Source organism: Puntigrus tetrazona, chromosome 22 (assembly GCF_018831695.1).
Source record: "Puntigrus tetrazona isolate hp1 chromosome 22, ASM1883169v1, whole genome shotgun sequence".
NCBI lineage: Eukaryota > Metazoa > Chordata > Actinopteri > Cypriniformes > Cyprinidae > Puntigrus > Puntigrus tetrazona.
This window is the reverse complement of record NC_056720.1, coordinates 8975156-8995884: the sequence shown is the minus strand read 5'-3', so window position 1 is coordinate 8995884 and position 20729 is coordinate 8975156. Positions and strand designations below refer to the sequence as shown.

Below are 20729 nucleotides of genomic sequence, written 5' to 3'. Positions count from 1 at the left end.
CTGTTATTTACCACCTTTAACTTTATGCATATACTTAATAAAGCCCGATTGTTCAGTTATAGCAAGTTTGCGCTCAAAACCAAGTGTCGGTTCAACTTATTCGCAGTGTTTGGTGCTTATAATCAACTTTATAACCGGCTAACTTCGCTAGCTTGGGTCACATAATAGGGCTTGTATTGGGAAGCAGGAGCACGTTTGTGTATGAAGTTGTATTTTTATTCTTCTCAAAGTTATGGTTTATTGTTAATATTTGGAAAAGAAGCGCGTTTCGATTGATAAAATGATTCTTTAATGTCTTATTTAGACTGTCAATAAGTTTTTGAGCACTGATTTCAATAGTGACTTTTACTCGTATGCACCTGCTTGTTTGCGTTTATATAGTTTACATTTTATGGCATTATATAAATAATGCTTTATTTAAAGAGTAGATATGTAAACATCTCTTTGTTCGTCAGCTGCATAATGGTTTCTTTGTTAACTCGTGTTTAAAGTTAAATAAAGCTCGCCGAAACTTGAATGATCACGTACTTCCTGGTTCCAGGTGAGGCTCGCGCAGGTGTAAACAGACGAAACCGGACTCAATCTCAGCCCAAAACAACTCTTGAAATGCTGGATTGTGTTTTATGAGGGATTCCAAGTTTTGATTTACTCTCAAGACCAAGTGTATGGACATAAATATTGTGGGTAAGTAAGGTAGTAGATACTCTCACTTTTGTTTAGATGACTGCTCACGTGAACAGAAACTACCAAATGATCTTGTGAAAGATATGGTTACAGTTTGTAGAAATCGATACTTGAGTGTTTCATTAATATTTGTTTGATCATATGAAGGCATGTTTATGGTATCAGCGTAAATTCAGTAAAGCTACCATCTTTTGGTGGAACATTGATTATTTGTACATTCTAACTTGGTACCTGTTTTTTGGGATAATGAAAAAAGAAATACTGAACTATTGTGTGTGTTTGTAGTATAGATATAAAAAATGTTTGAAACCGAGCATTCAATAAATATTATTATGGTAAACCTTTATTTTACAGCGTCCTTGTTACATGCTACACGTGTTACTATTATAACACCATGCGTTTTGCATAATTAACTCGAAACCAAAACCTAATTCTGGTTATGTGGTTAATTAACGAGGCTCTGTACTTAAACATACAATTACACTGTAACAAGGAATGACAGCTTTAATAATAGTAAAAAGATAATTAATAATTATTATTGCTGACATTTAATGACAACTATTATAGTTGCATTATTATTATTATTATTATTATTAAAATATATTTTTTATTTTATTTCTCTTGAAACATTAATAATTATATGGTCCATGTCATCCATTAAATTCTACTTAAACTACTACTTCTAATACTTCTAAAATATATATAATTTTTTAATGGAAATTACACCCAAACAGAAACATTTTAATGTCTATAATTTCCATAAAGTTCTTTTTGAAAGCCCAATTCAATTAGCACTAGTGTTTAAATATCAATTTCTATTTTCTTTCACAGGTCAATCTGCACTGATTTTTCAAGATAGCAACAATGTATGAGAACGTACCGACAGGTATCACCCGTGTTTGTGATTTAGGCAAGCGTATTATATTTTTAATCCGTCTTTGCATGGTTAATATCTGGATTGTGTGTGTTCTCAGTGTCTGCTTCTGAGCGGCAGCAGGTGCTCCAGGCCTTGGAAAGACTTCAGTCCAAGCTCGTGCAGAGAGAAGAGTGGACCCACAGCGACAGGCTCGGCACGCTGAAGGAAGCCCTGCAGAGCCCTCTGTTCGGCCACATCCTCACCCTGCAGCACTCGGTCAAACAGCTTAAAGACCAGGTCAGACCTCCTCCAAATTATATACATATACAGACATGGCCAAAAATATCGGCACCCTTGTGACCAAAGAAGGGTGTATAAATTCATCTGTATTCTTTTAATCCTTATTTTAAAAAAATCACAAAGATCTAATCTTTCATTGGAGAATATGAATTTTAAAAAGTAGGGAATTATCATTATGAGATAAATGTTCTTTCCAAACACACGTTAGACACAATTATTGGCACCCCTAGAAAAGCTTGTGAGTAAAAGATCTAGATCTGAAGTATATACCCAAGATCTGAAGTATATAACCATTCATATTGACAATTTGAAACACTCCAGGGTGATTATGTACATGAAATATTAATTATGAAATTCCTGTTTCACAGAAATGTAAATAGAAGGAAAAACCAAAATTCCCAAATTCCCTTAATCATCCATCTCCATGAGAAAACCCAAAGAATATATTTCTGATGGGCAGCAAAAGATAACTGAGCTTCCCAAATTGGTAAAGTGGCTTTAAGAAAAGAGCTAGAGCAGTAAAAATTCCCATTCACACCATCAGGGCAATAATTAAGATTCCAGTCAACGTAAGATGATATGATACTGTCTTGAAAAGGACATGTATATGTCCTATATTGTCCTAAAGCACGGTGAGAAGGAGACTTTGAGAGGCTAAAGGCTCTCCAAGGACCACAGCTGGAGAGTTACAGAAAATAGTTGTGTCTCAAGGCCAGAAAACCTTAGAAAAAAAAAAAAAATTGTCAAGCAACACCTACATCACCACATGTTGTTTGGGAGGGTTTAAAACAAACATATTCAAACATATTCGGTTGTCAGACACGACTGGAACTTCAAATGGAACTGGCTTCTATGGTCAGATGAAACTGGGAAAAAAAAATAGCTTTTTGCAGCAAACACTCTTGCCTTGTGTCTTGTTTAGACGTATGACAAAATATATGGCCTATATTTCTACTGTACGTCCTGGACATCTTGTTGAGACACGTGACATTATGGGTACTGTCAAATTTCAACAGATAAATAAACCACAATGACCGACTCTTATAATGGGCCACGTTTGGATCTTTCAACCATGCAGTACTCCAAACACAAACCTCAAAAACAACACAAACATGGGTAACTGGCCATTCCGGTCCACTGACCTGAATCCTGTATAAAATAGGTGAACTGAATGGAGGTGGAAATCTAAAGGGTCTGTAGTGATTCTGGATGAAGGAATGGTCTCTGAACTCTTGTCGGGTGGTCTATAATGTCTTATGAGGTTAGGGGTGAAAATGTAGAGCTGTTAAACTGGCAAATGGAGGTTTCAAAAAGTATTGAATAAAAGGGCGCTGTTAATTGTGGCCAGCGGGTATAAGAGAAAAACAGTCTGACCTGACTTTGTCTCCGGTCCAGACACGCTATCCCACTGAGCGAGCCATGTGCGTTAGTCAGCATATCTTAAACACTTTTAAAACTACACCTATTTGAATCACTGTTTTGTTTTAGTAAGAGTTTCATCCTGTATCTAGGGGGTGTATCTATTAGATGTTATTGTATCTATTAGGCTGTGGCTGTCAAATGTGGCTTTACCGAGCTCCACGGCTCTGGCCAGAGCAGATATAAACAAAACACTATTGGCTGTATAAAAAAGGGGGCGGGGCTGCTCAGTATGTCCCGCCCCGTCTTACTGTTTCAGTTGTTTTTACATCACCACATATACGTGTGTGTTTTTAAGGCACTTCAGGGGATCTTTAAAGACCGACTTACTGTGAGCTTTCAAATTTAAATGATTTTTTTTTTAAAATAATATATAGGTTTATATTATGATTAATGATATTAATTGTATTCCGCAGGGCCTGAGTTTGCTGTGGACTATTTTCAGGCGTTACGTAGTACCATTAAGCTCAGTGATACAGCTGCAAAGTTGAAATATGAATATTTCTATATATTTGAATTTATTATTATTTATCAAATTAGATTTTTTTTTATTTTTCTGAAGACTTTGCACCATATTGCTAGGGTGTTTTTTTTTTTTTTAATTAACTAATGATATAATAACTAATCGTATAATGGTAGAATTTGAGTAAATGCCACTGTTGAAAGTTAAATCCACTATTTATGTTTCCGTGCATTAAAACGTTAAAGAATCTCCAAGGTCAGATAAAGCTCATTATGTTAATGTGTATTCGTAATACCAAATCAGCAGAGAAATCCTATCATTAATTTAAGCTTAAATATCTGGAAAAAATGTGCTTGTTTGTTTGCATCCCATCCCAGTATGCAGACCGGTGAGTATTTATTTCTCATCCACACACTCGCGATGCTGAATGTCCCTTGTCCCTATTTGTATTCAGTCTGAGTTTTTATTGACACAAGAAACCTCTTTACAATAAACAATCCACACACCAAATTAAGATAATGGCAATAACGGAAGCTCGCCTTCATATTCTAAGTGCTGGGAAGGTCAGACGTGCGCCTATGAATGCGTCAGGTGAAAAACCTATCAAGAATGTCGAGGCGGGCAACAGCCGGAGTTTCTATCAGGCCTTAATATCTACTGTCTGAGTTTGAGTAACTGCCTTGTCGGAGATGTATCGATGAAATAGGCTGGAACTTGCTCTGTCAGCCCGGACTAAATAAGCACAAGACTGATAAGTTCCCACAGTAAGAGTCTAAAGGTCATTAATACATTACCTGTTGGGACTAGCGAATACTGCAGAGGAATGTATTGATTTTTTTTTTTTTGCTTTTATTTTTTTTCCCTTCCTTTCCTCTGCCTGTAGGACATGGCTGTTCTCCTGTGGGCTGTTTTATCTTTTAGATTTACAGCACATGCTTTATCCTAAATTATTCAGACAAGCTGTATGATTTAATGGTTGATATGAAATGTTTTATTTATTTATTGTTTATTTGCATACAGCAGTCCGCATTTTGTATACAAATTTGTTGATTGGCACAATTTATATTCGTCTGCATAACTGATTTAAACAGTCACAGCAATATGTGGTAATTACTTGCATAGGCTATTTGAATGATGATGCTTGATTAAGTGGCTTTGTTTGTGTATCTGTCTGTATGTGTTAATTTATTTATAACTGTCAGGGCCTCTCCACTACATAGTTAAAGAGCTTATTGTGAAACAAATATGTGAATGGGCACAATTTATATTTGTCAATATAATTTTAAAACATTTAAGCATTTAGTCCAATTTATATAATAATAAAATTATTCTATTATTATTATTATTATTATTATTATTATTATTATTATTATTAAACAATAATATTATGAAAATGTAATTGATGTTTATTATTATTATTATTATATGTATTATTTATAACATTTATATATTGATATAATAATTTTTAACTATGTATATTTGTGTAAATAACATTTGAAACATTTAGGTATCCAACTCACATTTAATTATTACTAAAATGTATGTCTTACAAAATTGTAACTAGGCAATATCATTAATGTTGTTTTTGTTGTTATTAGTATAATCATATTTATTAAAAATTCTAATATTATTATTATTTATAACAAATTGCTGTTTTGTTATAACATTTTAAGCTATTTGTTTTTTAACAGTAGTAGTAGTAGTAAGAATAATAATAGTTGTTGTTGTTGTTGTTATTACTATATTATTATTAAAATGTAGTTCAAACACATTCGTAAGTAGGCAGTTTTATAATTGTTGATGTTTAAATTTTTAAATATACAACTTATAGTTATAGTAATAATAATGACTGTTATTAGTATAATATTTTATTTTCAGTGTAGCTTTAGAATTGACTCTGTCCTCTCTTCTCTGTAGTTAAACAGCTTGCCTCCGGACACATGCACCGAGTTCAGTTTCTCCAGGAAGGGTCAGCTGATCGTCAGTGCGAGTCGTCCGTCCAGCAGCCTGGGGTCCGTGGTGTCCAACGGGACAGCTTCAACTAACGCATCCTCTGAGCAGCTCCAGAGATGGATACATGCAGCGGCAAAGGTGAGATGTGTTTTATGTCAATCTTATAAACATTGTTTTATTTACTGTGCCATATACTGAACATCATTTCTGCTGTGTTTTGGTTGTTTATACAGTTACTATGAATGATTTTTTTTTTAACTCAGGGAAGAAAGACCGAGCTAATCAGCCTCCAGAAGCCGTTGTCTGGAGGTCTGGGTTTCAGTGTGGTCGGCCTGAGACCAGAGGGGGTCGGCAGTCACGGTGTGTTCGTCAGACAGGTTCAACAGGGGAGCGTCGCAGACAGGTCAGGCTGCTCTGTTTATTCAGAAATCCATCCCTTTTGCTCTAAATTATGCAAATAAAGGTTGTTTTATATCAATATCCCACTTTATATAGTGTCCCATACCGGTGTTCCTGCTTAGTAAGTATATGTGTACATAGTATGTAAAGAAGTACACATTGGTACATAGTATGTACTGCTGTAATGTCTGTGTAACTACACATACGAAACAACTTACTTAATGGTATAAATAAAAATATGTAACAACAACAAAATGGGGAAAATTCAGCAGTAAAAATCTGTTAAATGGTTAAAGGTAAATCCCTGTAAAATTTACAGGGAAAAAACGTAAATTGGCATTCCCAGAATTCCCTGCACTGCATTTCAAATTTAGTTTGAATTTGATTTCTTAGTTTTTCTTATCAGTTATTTTTATTAGGTTTGTATGTTACATATAATGTTGTTCAATGAATCTTATTGCATATTGTTTTGGTTCGTTATGTGACTTTCTCATCACCACCTGTTTTTGGTGGTCATCAGTGTATTGCAAAGGTACAAAACAGATTTAAGTACTTTAATAAGTTGTTAACATTATAATGAAACTACGGTGAACTAACTGTATAACCTAATTACTGTATCTTTTACTGTAGAATTCCGGCAAACACACCTTTTTTAAATTTTACTGGGTTTTTTTTCTTATATTTTTTTTTCATATTCTGATGTTACACAGCAGCTGTCAGTAAGTTGGGCTTTGCATGTAAACTGTGGTCGGTGTCCAGAATGTTACACTTTATATTAAGGGGACAGTTCCTGAGGAGTTACCATGCAAGTACCCATACACAAATACAACTACATATACTACATATCCAACTCCTCCCACTTTACACATCCCTAAACCTACCCGTCTCCACACCCTGAATCATTCCCTGTTCCAATTACTCTTATACATAGTGTTGTTACAAAATGTAGTGTTAGTACTTGAAGTGAAAAAAGTCTTGTTACCAATATCCTGTTACACATTTGTACTTGCACGCGTGCAGTTACAGCAATATTACAGCTGTAGATACAATATACCAACGTGTACTTACGATATGCTTACATACTACAAACACATCTGGTTACTATGTTAGTACACGGGTATTAGGAACACAGTATAAAGCAGGACCAAATTAATCACATGGATAATAATAGTGATATTTATTATCTCCAGGGATGGAAGATTGCAGGAAAACGATCAGATTCTGGCGATAAACGGGATTCCTCTGGATCAGAGCGTGACGCAGCAGCAGGCCATCGCTCTCCTCCAGCAGCAGAGAGACCGAGTGGAGCTGGTGGTGGCCAGAGACACTGCGGCCAGACCCAGACTCTCCACATCTGGACCCATTCAGACGGTACGTTCGCTGCATTGTGTTGTCCACAGTGTTTAACTTGGACCGTGCATCTCTTGTAGTTTTCCAGCTGTTAGGGAAGCTACTTTGAAACTGTAGCTTGACGATTTGCAAATCAAACATGGCACCTGTGGCTGGATGGCGGTGGCATCAAACGTTTTGGTTTGGCGCAGTGTGATATTAAATGGTAACATTGTCATATTTAATAGTTTTATGGCTTTTTTGGGCCCTATGTTTCCTAAAGCCTAACAAACTAAGGTCAGTTTATATGGATGTGTTCATTTTGACCAGGTACGCAAACAAACATGCCCAAATAATCAAACCCAATGACAAAAATGATAACAAGTTGGTTTTGGGTCTTGATTTAACCTACCTGAGCTACAAACAGTAATTCAGTGTATTTATTTGTCCAGTTCACATTGTTATAATGTGATCCTCAAGAAAATAAAGCCCTTAAAACATCCTGTTACAGTCTGAACGTGTCTAAACCAAAGACAGAAGGAGAACGAAATGCGCAAACTTTCTCAGGTTCATCCGAAAGACCTTTGTACCACCGAAAGAAATAAACTCGGAAGAGGAAGAAAATGAGTCTGGAAAGACCAACAGCCAGTAGATGAACCGCATTAACCTAAGCCTTCAACAATAAACACAACGCTTCCCTCTCGTCTACTTTAATTAAGTACCCAAACCCAACCGCTCTCAAATTAACGGAGAATACACGCAGAAAGTTCCTCTTGCTGGAAAAAATTGACAGTCGTTTTAATTCAGGTTGTGTATTTCTGCTCAGCTGATGCTTATTTTTTCGGTTTGAAATGTTTAATATTCTTAATTCGGGACCATGTCTTGCACATCATAGCCAGACTTTGGTTTAATTTGTGTGCTGAGTTGTGTTTAATGGAGCGAAAGTCTGGTTTTCATTTGATTTGCTTGTTGCCTAGCCAAACTCTCTGTCACCAGATGTCAACAAAGTAGTCAGTGCCGCTGAACTTGTTTATAAGTCAGATTAAGTATCTGTTTGTTGCGCTCTATAAAATAAAATTGATTTTATCGCAAACATGACTCAACACCGCAAACGCAGAAGGCAGTGGAGTGTACAGAAGGCTTTGCCAAGATGTGATACTGACGATTATTTTGATGTCTTATAAATAAATAAAATTCACAAAAAAACGAAACTTCTTAAAACTTTTTTATAATAATAAAATTGTATATAATAATAATAATAATAATAATAATAATAATAATACTTTTAGTAGTATTTATTCTAGGGTTGTCAGTTTAGTTTTAATTTTCGTAAAACGTTTGGTAAATCATTTAAGATTTTAAATTGATTGTCAGCCTTAATTTTGTCACATTAGTAGTTTTTTACTGTAATAATCAAAATATCAAAATGTGTGTGTGTGTGTATATATATATATATATATATATATATATATATATATATATATATATATATATATATATATATAAATAAATTGTAAACTCTTGTTATTTAATATGACTAGTTCTAACACACTTTTATTAATTTACAATTTTCAATTGTTAGCCCTATTTTTGAAAAAATCCTATGTTTAATTTATGCTTATTTTCTAAATATCATTTTGTTTAATTGCACAGTTAATAGAATTATATATATTTTTTGTGACCTGGATGTTTTCATTTCTTTTTTTACATTGAGATTTTTTTTATTTATATTGAGATCATTTTAATCATTGTAAATAAATATGACAATTTTTTTTTTTGGTGACCTGGTCATGTTTTTTCCAAGATTCACCCTCGTTGATCATGAAAAATGTAAGCCCTTATTATTTAAAACTCCAAACGCATTTGTTTTCTTACTACGTTTAAATACCTGTCAATCTGAGACTTGGGAATTACTAATGTCAATCATCATATGTCGGCTTAAAAGCTTAGCAATGAAGACCTCACTCCGCAAGCATGTATTATGTCCTCTTGCTAACCCCTATTTTCAAACAGACCCCCACCTTCCCATCCATTTCAATCTATTCTCTTATCGTTTAAAGCTGAGAAAATATTTATCTATTTAAGATTGTTAGGACCCCAAGGGATCGTGGCTCCATTCCTTAAATGGAGGAGAGCGGGACCAAATGTAGCTGAGGTATATTTTTCCTCACTTCCCCTGCCCTTCTATCTCTCTGCAGACCCAGACCTCTGAAGCCCTTGAAAATATCTTGAATCCTAATTATACTCCATTGGAAAGACTCATGCAGGCAAGACTTATGTTGCAGTGCTCCGGGATTCTCACTCCTGGAGGAATAACATCCAAGCCTTTTCCCAACGGACATGTTTTCTGCCTCCCACAATGGCATTCTCATTAACCATCTCTAATGTATATATGTTTATTTAAGCTGCGGCCTGAAGGAAATACGGCTATTTGTGGAAAGAAATATAGCAGTATTTGTTGAGTTTGTGTCATCAGTGTTTGCTATGCTTGAATACCCTAACAGATTTATTATAGGGTTGCCAGGCATGTTCAAGGGAAGAGCAAAGTCAAAAATTACATTTCCTTTAAACTTTTTTGGATTCTGCTGAAACATAATTATTTAAATGCTTTTTTTTGCGTTTTTGATTTTTAGTTTTTTTATTATTGTTGTTGTTTTGTCTTATGTTTTTAGTTTTGTTTTTCATTTTCAATTTTACTTTTAGCTTTTGTATGTGTACTTATTTTTATATACTTTTTGTTTAGTTTTTTTGTTGTTGTTTTTGGTTTTGCATTTATTTTTTAATTTTTATTTGTCGTTTTTGTTTAGTTTTGTCTGTTTCTTTTTATGTTTCTTTTATTTTTTTTTTTGTTTATTTTTGCATTCTTTGCATTATAATTCTTTCATTTTATTTATTTATTTTTGCTTCTTTTATTTTTCATTTTTATTTTAGTTAACTTTTTATTTTTGTGTGTTTTTCATTAACTCACTTGGTTGCAAAAACAACAAAAACACATAACACCCAGCCCTCCACCTCCCCTTTTGTTCAATTACAAAACCTAATCATAACCACGTGCATATGCATCCGTTAGGCAACATCGTACAAATTGCGTAAGATTGAGGAATGGCAATTTTATCCCTGATCTAATGTACACTGATGAATCATGACAGCGGTCTCAAAGTCTCAAAAAAGTACTTGAGTCTTTCTTTGGGGACTCAGAAAGAGCCTTCTTATCTCCGAAATGGTTCTTTTCTCCTCGCAGCAAGGCGAGTGCTAGTGTAAAGCTTTGTTTCGAAAGAGCGACGGGGCGAACAGCAGAGGAGGGGTTTCATTAGATAGTGAGAAAATTGCAGAGGTAGTCACCCGGCAGATAACAGCCTGGTAATAAGAGAACAGAAATGTACTGATTGCAGGTCATTTATATGAGCCCAAGGAGACTTGGGTGATTAGGAGCGCTGCTGATGGGAGATCACAAAGACTCTCGTGGGCTTTCCTGACCCTGACATTGATCAGCCACTGCAGGATCACACTGTTAACACGTTCATTAGCATTCTGTGCCCTGTTACGACTCTGCCACAGGATGTAGTCACAGGTCTTGGGTCATCAATTGCTCCCTATTTAGACAATCAAAGGTGATTGAATAGATCTTTATTCTTTTAAGTAGACAGTTTTGTGGCTCAAAGTAAATTATGACCGATGCCCACTGACCTTTAATGTATAAGACAAGACAAGAGATTGAAAACCGTCTCGTGCATGTCTTTTGCAGGATCAGTGGGGACACGTAGAGGAGATAGAGCTGGTGAACGATGGATCTGGCCTGGGATTCGGGATTGTCGGAGGCAAGGCAACGGGAATGGTGGTCAGGACCGTGGTGCCAGGCAGCGTGGCTGATAAGGTTTGTGTATCCTACATGTTCCTCAACGCATTTTACAACGTATGTTACACCCAGTGCAGTTTAGTCGCAATGATGCATGAATCAACCATTCTTCATCGTTCGCAAAATTGTTGCATTGTTGCATTTTGTGTTTGTTCAGAAAAATGTTTTGTTCCCAGATAAACTTTGCATTGGCTTGCAAAACTATTATGTTCCTCCAAGAAATTTGCGTTAGCTTACAAAAATGTTGCGTTTTCCTGAGAAACTTTGCTTTCTTTAGCAGAAATCTATTGTGTTCCCTTAAAAAAATTAAGTTAGCTTACAATACTATTATGTTTCTCTTCCAACAAACTTTGCGTTTGTTAGAAAAAATACATTGTTATAATGTGTGATGTGAACATGATGCTGCTGTAGGTCTAGACTAAATGACAACACACATTAGTTATTCTCACAAAAAACTGATTTAGTATTAATCAAAATAAATTAAAACGGTGAAATGCTAACTGCAATAATTCAATGTTAAATAACAAAAATGTATCTAATCCCATTGTATTAACCAATGTCTTTGATGCTGACCCTTGATTTTCCAATTTAACCATACTAATAAGCAAAAATTACTTTAGATAACAGTTGTGCTTCATTGTTTTTTGGTTTTTTTGTTTTGTTTTATATTGCTGAAGAGTGTCGAACTTTCTTCTCCTGTGTTCTACCGTACAAACGTGTATTTTCTCTTCATTACATTTTTTGGTGTGAAAGTTTTTTGCTATAAAAATAACATTATATTAAAAACCAACAATCAAGTCCAAGCTATTTAAAAAGTAATTCAAAAGTAACATAATTAGTTACTTTTTTTAAGGAAGTAACGCAATATTGTAATGGATTACTTTTAAAAGTAACACTGCATGTATTTACAGCGGTCCTATTTAGATGACTTTACTACAGTCTGATACGGTCTGTATCAACTGGAAAGCATTTGACATGGGAACTCGAAAAGCAGATTGTTTAAAACACACCTACTGATGTCAGTTTTACTCTCTTCAATGCTTAGCCAGGAGGGACAGAGACTGGAAAACAACCTGTCCTGGTTTAGACCCCTCACACACACACACACACACACACACACACACACACACACACACCCCTCCTCTTCTCTCCCACCCAGTGTCCAGAGCTCAGGCAACAAACCCCTTCTTGTTCAAAAGGCACATTGCTTGCATTTCACACATCAGTGGATCTTATGCTCCAAAAAAGCTGTCAAAATCAGGGCTTTGTTATCCCTGGCGTTTCCCATTTCAACCTTTAATGGCTGCGGCGGGCTTCAATGCACCCCCGCTGTCCCCGGCACAGTGGCAGGAACAAGCTGCCGAGATTTTCTCTGCGCAAGTTGATGTATCAAACGCCTTTCATGTCTCGCGCTTCACAAAGACGGCTGTTCTCCTCTCCGCGCTTTGTGTAATCACTCTTTAGTCCTCCCCTTCCTCTCGCCGTTCGTTTGGCCCGTCTGCCAGAGTCCTAGAAAGAAGAATACGTCTCACAGTTCAAGCCGACCGGAAAGGGCCGTGAGGAAAGGCCACGTAAGAGTGACACGGTTATTGTGGATGTTAGACTTTTGGCTCCTGCACCTGTGGATGATGGGAACAAATTAGGTTGTAAATGTGAGATTTGGCTCGGGCCTGTTTGGGAGGTGAATTACACTTTGGAGGCTGGTAAAAATGACTTTTAAATGCAATCTGCTGTTGTTAACAGGTAATGTGTATCTGTATAAAGATGGCTCATGTGCTAAAAATTTTTATTAATAAAATAAATGAATAATATAAAAATAAACACAAATTTTATATCGTAATCATATATTGATGGGTAATATTCAGAAATATGAAAATTATTATTTAACTTATTTAATAATATGCACTCTTTTATATATATATATTTTTATATATATATATATATTAAATGTTATGTAAATATAAACAAGCATAACACACACACACAAATTGTGTAAAATAAGTGTATATGAACAGATATTTAGGTGCATGTATGATATAACAAAAAATATTAAATTTGTAAACATTTACATGATCGCGTAAAAATTGTGTATTTGCAAATATTTAGATAAATGTGTAATTTAGCAAGAAATATATCAAACTTGCAACACATTTCACATTGTTCAATCCTTTTATTGTTATTTATTTTAATCTTTTAGATTTTTATATTACCTATATACATAGGTAATATAATATCTGGATGCATTACCATGTAATTTGCACTTTCAGGACGGGAGACTGAGAACGGGTGACCACATCCTGCGCATCGGTGAGACGTCCACTCGAGGTCTGGCCAGTGAGCAGGTGGTGCAGGTGCTGCAGGCCTGCGGTACTCATGTGAGGATGCTGATCGCACGAGACCCTCTGGGGGCACCCCAACCTCCGCCTCCACCTCCACCTGCCCCCGCCACGGCCCCCGTGACCTCTCTGCCACCTCCACCTCCTGTGCCGTCCCGCAGGGGCAGCAAAACGGTACAGAATCACCTTTCAGTCAAGATACTCAATATCAGTCAATGGGTGATGCAGTATAATCTTAAAAATAATTAATCTAATTAATAAATTAGTCACACATAAGAAATGTAGTTTGTTATTACAGTTGTATATAAATATTTTTTAAACATAATAATCAATATAATATACCTCACAGTGATGTAGTTTTTCGTATTATGTTTGTGTTTTGATTTTGGGATAATATAGGGCCCAAACTGTTTTTTGTTGTTTTTTTTTGTTCGTTTTTTTTTAAAGCTTCATCCTGTAACAAAAAACGGGGTTTAGACACAATAAAACTAATGCCAGTGTTTGCTCTGTAATGTTGCAGCCAAATTTGGAGGGCTACGAAATCCACGAAGTTGCTTTAAAAAAGAAGGAAGGCCAGAGTCTCGGGATCTCCATAATCGGACACAACGCTTTGACCACAAAGGGCAAGTATCATATTTTGCCTTGTTTTCCCAGGAACCCGATGATTAATCAGTATGATGCTAATTATTATCTCTCGTCTCTGTTGTGTGTCAGATGCGGTGGGGGTCTTCGTGAAGAACGTGGTTCCAGGCAGCGCCGCTGAGCAGAGCGGGAAAATCCTTGTCCACGACAGGATAATAGCAGTGGGTTCTTAATCACTTTTTAATGAGCTCTGCCTTAATTAGCCTTGTGTCTGTACGTGTGCTCCGACAGAACAGAACGCCAACTAAGCGAGACATCTCTTTCATTTCACGTCGATTCACAGTTTAATAAGAACGGGTTCGAGCGTGGTCAGCTGTCGCGCTCACGATAGGCTAATCAGTCGGTCAGCTGGGCCTGAAGTGACTTCTTGATTGTCTTTGTTCCTGTGCGAACAGTTGGATGGCGTGAACCTCCAGGGATTCACCAACCAGGAAGTCCTGGAGGTAATGAAGCGGACGGGTGATATCGTACACCTTACCCTCATTAGGAAGATCAACTCACCCAAGAGGACGGCTGTAGAGAAATCACTAGATAAAGGTAAAGTTTTAGGATCAGAGATGTACATACAGAGCTATCATTCCATTTAAAATATATTTTTAAAACAATGTTAATGTTTTATTACTTATAATAATAATAATAATAATAATAATAATAATAATTTAATTAGAATTTTGTTAACTTGAAAAATAAAATGTATTATTGGGCTGTTATAGAGCATCCAAAATGGGAAATTCAAATTCAAATGAATTAAAATAAATTATTTTCTAATTTTTAGTTCCTTTTTCAGTTTCATTTAAAAAAAAATAATGGTTTTAAAATGCATCAAAACAAATTCAAACAAAAACATTTCTATTAATATTTAATTTTAAGTTTGTTTTAATGCTTTCTATTATTTGAAATTATTGGGCTTTTAAGAAATTTAAACATTTATATTTACGTTTACATTTATATTTTATTTTATTCAAGCATTTAATGTATAAAAATAATGTGTTCTTTGTATGTACATTTATATTTGATATAAATATATTTGCATAAGCATATTTGATTAGTTCTGTCAAGCGATTAATCACACTTAATTGCATCCAAAAAAATTTACTTTATATGTGTGCGTGCTGTGTATATTTCTAATGTCTATAAAATTACAAACATACTGTGCAGTAAATAATTAGACAATATTTTACAGTGTATTTACATTTGTATAATTTACATTGTCTAATTATTTAAAATAAACATAGCATATTTTCCTAAACAATACTTGCATGTGTGTATATATATGTATATATATTTATATATATATATATATATATATATATATATATATATATATATATATATATATATATATATATATATATATATATATATATATGTGTGTGTGTGTGTATATGTGTATGTATATATATGTATAAAGAGCACACTCATATTCCATAAACAAAAACTTATTTTGCATGCAATGAATCACTTGACAGCACTAAAATTTATATTTAATAGATATGAGATACTTATGAATTTTATCGCTTATGTATATTGCTTTCCTTTCCCTTTTTAAGTTGATGGAAATATGTATATATGAATTGATAGTATTTCATCAGAAAAACCACAGGCTTTCTGCAAATGCCTGAATTAGGTTGTGTGCTAGCTCCCTTTATGAACAGGATATAGGAAAAACCTGCCTGCGGTGGTCAAATACAGACATGGTGTTGACGTGTGAGACAAAATTTCAAGTCTATTTTATAGGAGCTTTTATTGCTGTAAAAATACAAGTTTGAGGCCTACTTGACACTATTAGCTTTCGCTATGACAAACTTAAAAAAAAGAAGCATGGCTTCATGATCCTCAAAAGTCTCAAACAGACTATATTTGCATCTTTATAAATGATCGTGTCTGATTACAAATGCACGTTGATTCAGAATTAAGTGTGTATGTTTGTATACTGGTGTGTCGATACAGTCCAGAGAGAGTCGTCGCGTGTGTCTCTGAAGAGATCGTCTGAGATCAAGGCGCGGGCGGATGTTCAGAGGGGCTCTGTAGTGGAGTCTATGGACCCTGCTCTGAGTGGGATCAAACAACAGCTGCAGGGGAAAAGTGAGTTCAGACAACACACAAACGCCCGTTCACTCCTATATATAGGTGCTCGACAATGTGGCCGATATCACAGACTATACTGCTCCTGGAAAAACATCATTTTCTTTGTTTTGATTGGCTTTTTATTAATATGTTGAGCCTGGGTGCTCATGCAGGAAATGAAACTTTTACGTAATTACTAGTGCTGTCAAACGATTAATCACAAGTTTTTGTTTGCATTATGGATATACACAGTACACACACGTATATTATGTATATATAAATACAGACACATGTATACATTTAAGAAGAATTTGTTGCATTTATATATTAATGAGTGTGGTTTTTGTGCAAATGTGATTTTATACAACAGTTCAGTAGGTGATATGGTCATTTTAAATAGGCTACAATATAGTCTGTTTTTGCTAAATTTGCCAATGAAAATATTACATATAAAGCTACAACAGAGCTGTTGTGAATCTCCAGGAAAAACAGCATTAAATGAATGCAAATTCATAAAGAGAGCCATTTACTCTATTCTGCGTACAACGAATCAAATGATGAATGACTTAATGAAAGACATTTGCTGGCGGTTTTTGTTTCTTGTTTAGAGTATAGTTTCCTTAGGATAAAAAAATAATAAATAATAAAAAATGTAATTTCAGAAGGTCGGTAAGCAAGCTGATTTGGTTGCCAGTGACTTTCATGGTACAAACAAAAAATACAGAGAAGTTTCTCACATTATGTTCTTTTATGTTTCTTAGTTTATGTTAAGCTGTTGCAAGCTATGTTCAAGAAATTTTACGTAAAATCAATTTAAAATATTTCTTTCGAAATCTACTTTCTTCTAATCTAAAGATGCAAATGCTTTTTGGGGTGGAAATCGAACAAAATGAAATTAGTTTGTGTTTGAAACGATTGCAAATATCTGTTGATTGGGAATTAATAGTTTATTAAGGTCAATTAGATTGAGCCTTTTGGTAGATACTTGTCCTATTTTATTTATTTATTTATTTATTACTGATTTGAATTTGATTAACTAGTCTCCAGTAGTTTTTCATGAAAGAAAGAACAAGCCAGGGTAGCGTTTTTTGTCTCTTTGAACCGATTGTCACACAAAGCTTCACGGAAGCTGAGCACACCGACAAACATTTGACTGAACGCATACAATACAGTACACACATACTACACTGTACGCACACCTAAGCATACAAATAAAAGCCAAGTATACTTTAAGCTTAATACTGATGAATCCGATCCTTGGCGCTCCCCTCTGGATGGAGGTCAGATTCAGGCCAGCTTCTACACCGAGCTTAGCAGGCATTGTTTCAGTCATGTTAGCCGGCAGATATAAATATGGAGATAGGCGGCCTGGAAGCGGAAGAGCGGGCCTTGGCTGAAGCCGAAGCAGCCCGGAGCTCTGGTTACATTCTGCCCTAATTAATCCGGACAAGACCCGGTACCTGCCAAACTCCTAAATAAAGCGTTCTGTTGCACCGGGCCAATACATGCCCTGGATAACAATGATTGGTTGTCAGGGACTCATTTCCCAAAGCTGGAATCATAGCACGTGTAAAACGATAGCCGCCCTCGAGTCAAAACACACACCGCTTTAATCATGCTTTCACCTCCCTCCTATTTTCCCTGTGGTCTTAAGAAATGATATTGCCATGTGAGCGTGTAGATGTTTAAATATTTTCTTTATGGATAATGCGCGACTGCTTTGCTACATTGACGTGACATTTGATAAGAGCGAGCTGAGAGGCTTCGCTAAATTTCACCCGTCGATTTTAAAGATAACTACCCTGGAAGTGCCATTATATGGTTTCTTTTGTGTCATGTAAAGTTGAAAGTCTCTGGAAACAGATGTGTTTCAGCCCTAATGTTAAAAAAATGTGGACAACGCGGACTAGTTGCTGCCGGGTTTTCTGTGCTTTTTCCAAGTTTCGTCACACCGGCGGTTTCGACCCATTAAAATCATTGCGAAAGTTGACAGCGAAAGCGCTCAATCACAGGGAAGTGGTGACAATCGGTCCACGCTGGTATAATTACAGTCCGCTGTTGCTCCAGAAATGCCCACAGCAGTTAAAAACCACAGGACGTACTATGTAAAACCTCATTTAACTAAACTTTTGCGGGTCTGTAGTAACTTTTCCCATGTGATGCCCTCTATTAAATGTTGAGTGACGTTTGGATAGGGGGTGGACATTTGTTCTCTGTGTCAGCGCAGTTTTTCCTGTTACATAAACATAACAAGCCATTGCCGTGATCAACATTTCCCCAGTCCTCCATATTTTCCATTGTGCCGCACCTGGGCTGCAGATGTTGGCTGGGGTTTGACGTCCCACGTGTAGAAGCGATGCATTGCTGTATTAATGTAGTCAAACATTTGTGATGAATGGTGTTGTGAGTGAGGCGTTAGAAATGCTAATTTAATCAGGTCTACATCCCTTGCTCTCACTCACTCACTGACTTCACTTCTTACTGTAACATGCTTTAGCATACTAGTCCACAGCAGGGCTTTTTTCTCTCTATGCTTTTTGTACAAGTGGTCAGTAAAAGCAGTTTATGTTTCATTCATTATACATGAGATTTGCCACTTTTGTTTTTAATTAAATATACACTACTGTTTAAAACTTTGGGGTAGGTGCTAATTATTATTGTTGTTATTATTATTATTATTATTATTATTAATAATATTATCTTCTTTTTTAAGAATTTTAATTAGCATGCAATTTGAATAAAATTGACCATAAAAAATCCACAAAATAATAAAGCAGCAAATAAAGTACAATAATAATAAGAAGAGTTTCTTGCACATTTTATCAGCATATTAGAATAATTTGTGGAATAATGCCTGAAGTTATCCAGTTTTGATCAGAAATAAATTGAGTTCTAAAATATGTTTGCATATCAAAGATATTTTATGTTCAGGTCAAGTCAATTGGCTTTTTATTGTCATTTCAACTACATATAGCTGTGCAGTACATAGTGTGTTTCTCCAGGACCTGGTTGAATAAATGCAGCTTTGGTGACCATTTGAGACTTTTCAAAACCATTTAAGAAACCTATTTAATGAATTCAAGTAGATAATAATAATAATATTATTATTATTATTATTATTATTATTATTATTATTATTATTATTATTATTATTAATAATTTGAATGTCATCATTGTTGATTTGAATTGGTTGTATACTGCCCAAAAAAAGGAAAAACTTGAAATGATATACTGAAATGTTTTTGTAACTAGGTACCGTTCATGCTTATTTTTAGCAACATATTTATTATTCAATATAGTTAATGTGTCTCTGTTTGTAGTAACGGGAGACTACTGTTAGCGGCAAGTGTTCATGGCAAGTGTCTTGATAAATTTACAGCTTAGGTTACAGAATAACTTATTTTTTTCATAGCCAAAGCATATTTCTCTGTAACGCTCTACTACTTCTGCCCCTTGTCATAGTTAAGGGTCACAAGTACCCATAAAAGCTGTTCCACCTATTTATTTGCCTCCATTGCCCTTTGGGCTTCCAGGCGATACTGTTCCCAGGCGTCCCGTTGTCTTTTTCTGCAGTATCACTGCTGACTCCTCTCTCAACTCTTGCCCCCGGCGCACACTCGGTCCTCTGATTATATTCATCCGTCAGCCTGACATCAATCCCATGCTAGTATGCGGCACCTGACATTAATGTCATACGTTTCCACTCACTCTGTCACGGACAGTGGGCACCCAAATGGCGGTAATTGACTTTAAACGCTGCTCTCATTATTGTGTGTGTTGTAGTGCAAGAGCCGGCCCCGCTGACGGAGATGGAGCTTCGCGCTAAATGGGAGCAGGCTCTTGGTCCACATTACGATGTTATGGTAAGCAAAAATGTAGGGGAAGTAATGTTAACAGATGCTAAGTGCGGCTCTCAATTAAACATGAAGCAAACTGCACATCAGCAAGAACCGCCAGCACTTACGCATGCTGTGATAAGAGATGTTCGATCGACCAGCTAAATCTGGCTGTAGATTGCCTCAGTTGACTCCTATTGGATTTGAGTTCATGTGCTGACACACTGTTGTTTGGGTTTATTTACCATAAAGGGAAGTATGTTGACTGCTTTAAGCTTCCTACTATGGAAACCTTTTAGATTTTGTAGTTTTGTTGTATGTACATTTTATTAACTTTTTATTTATTTATTTTTTTACAGGTTGTACAGCTTGACCCTGTTATAGATGATGACATTGAGCTGCAGAAGTATTCTAAGGTAACATGAAAACAGCATAATTTATTATTTCTTCATTCATCTCTATAGTAGGGCCGGGCGATGTATCAGTTATTCATAATATATAGTGGAGATGATAGAGAGTTGGTCTTGTATAATTTTTTTTGTCTCATGACTTGGAGGTGCCAGAGCATTTTACAGCTTTTAATATTTTC

At 35.5% G+C, this 20729-nt stretch overlaps 1 protein-coding gene across 10 annotated transcripts in view; it reads left to right on the top strand.

The window, feature by feature from the left end:
- patj (PATJ crumbs cell polarity complex component) overlaps positions 1 to 20729 on the top strand; it is a 103463-nt gene that overhangs the window by 144 nt on the left and 82590 nt on the right. For all 10 annotated transcript variants that reach the window (XM_043223442.1, XM_043223443.1, XM_043223433.1 and 7 more), the window contains 14 exons: positions 542 to 684; positions 1516 to 1570; positions 1659 to 1837; positions 5640 to 5813; positions 5939 to 6078; positions 7265 to 7445; positions 11149 to 11277; positions 13527 to 13769; positions 14116 to 14218; positions 14310 to 14398; positions 14633 to 14774; positions 16188 to 16322; positions 20088 to 20167; positions 20500 to 20556. In XM_043223442.1, the coding sequence (XP_043079377.1) occupies positions 1549 to 1570; positions 1659 to 1837; positions 5640 to 5813; positions 5939 to 6078; positions 7265 to 7445; positions 11149 to 11277; positions 13527 to 13769; positions 14116 to 14218; positions 14310 to 14398; positions 14633 to 14774; positions 16188 to 16322; positions 20088 to 20167; positions 20500 to 20556 (1674 nt within the window). In that variant the 5' untranslated portion in view covers positions 542 to 684; positions 1516 to 1548. Of the gene's footprint in view, positions 1 to 541; positions 685 to 1515; positions 1571 to 1658; positions 1838 to 5639; positions 5814 to 5938; positions 6079 to 7264; positions 7446 to 11148; positions 11278 to 13526; positions 13770 to 14115; positions 14219 to 14309; positions 14399 to 14632; positions 14775 to 16187; positions 16323 to 20087; positions 20168 to 20499; positions 20557 to 20729 lie in introns of those variants that run through there.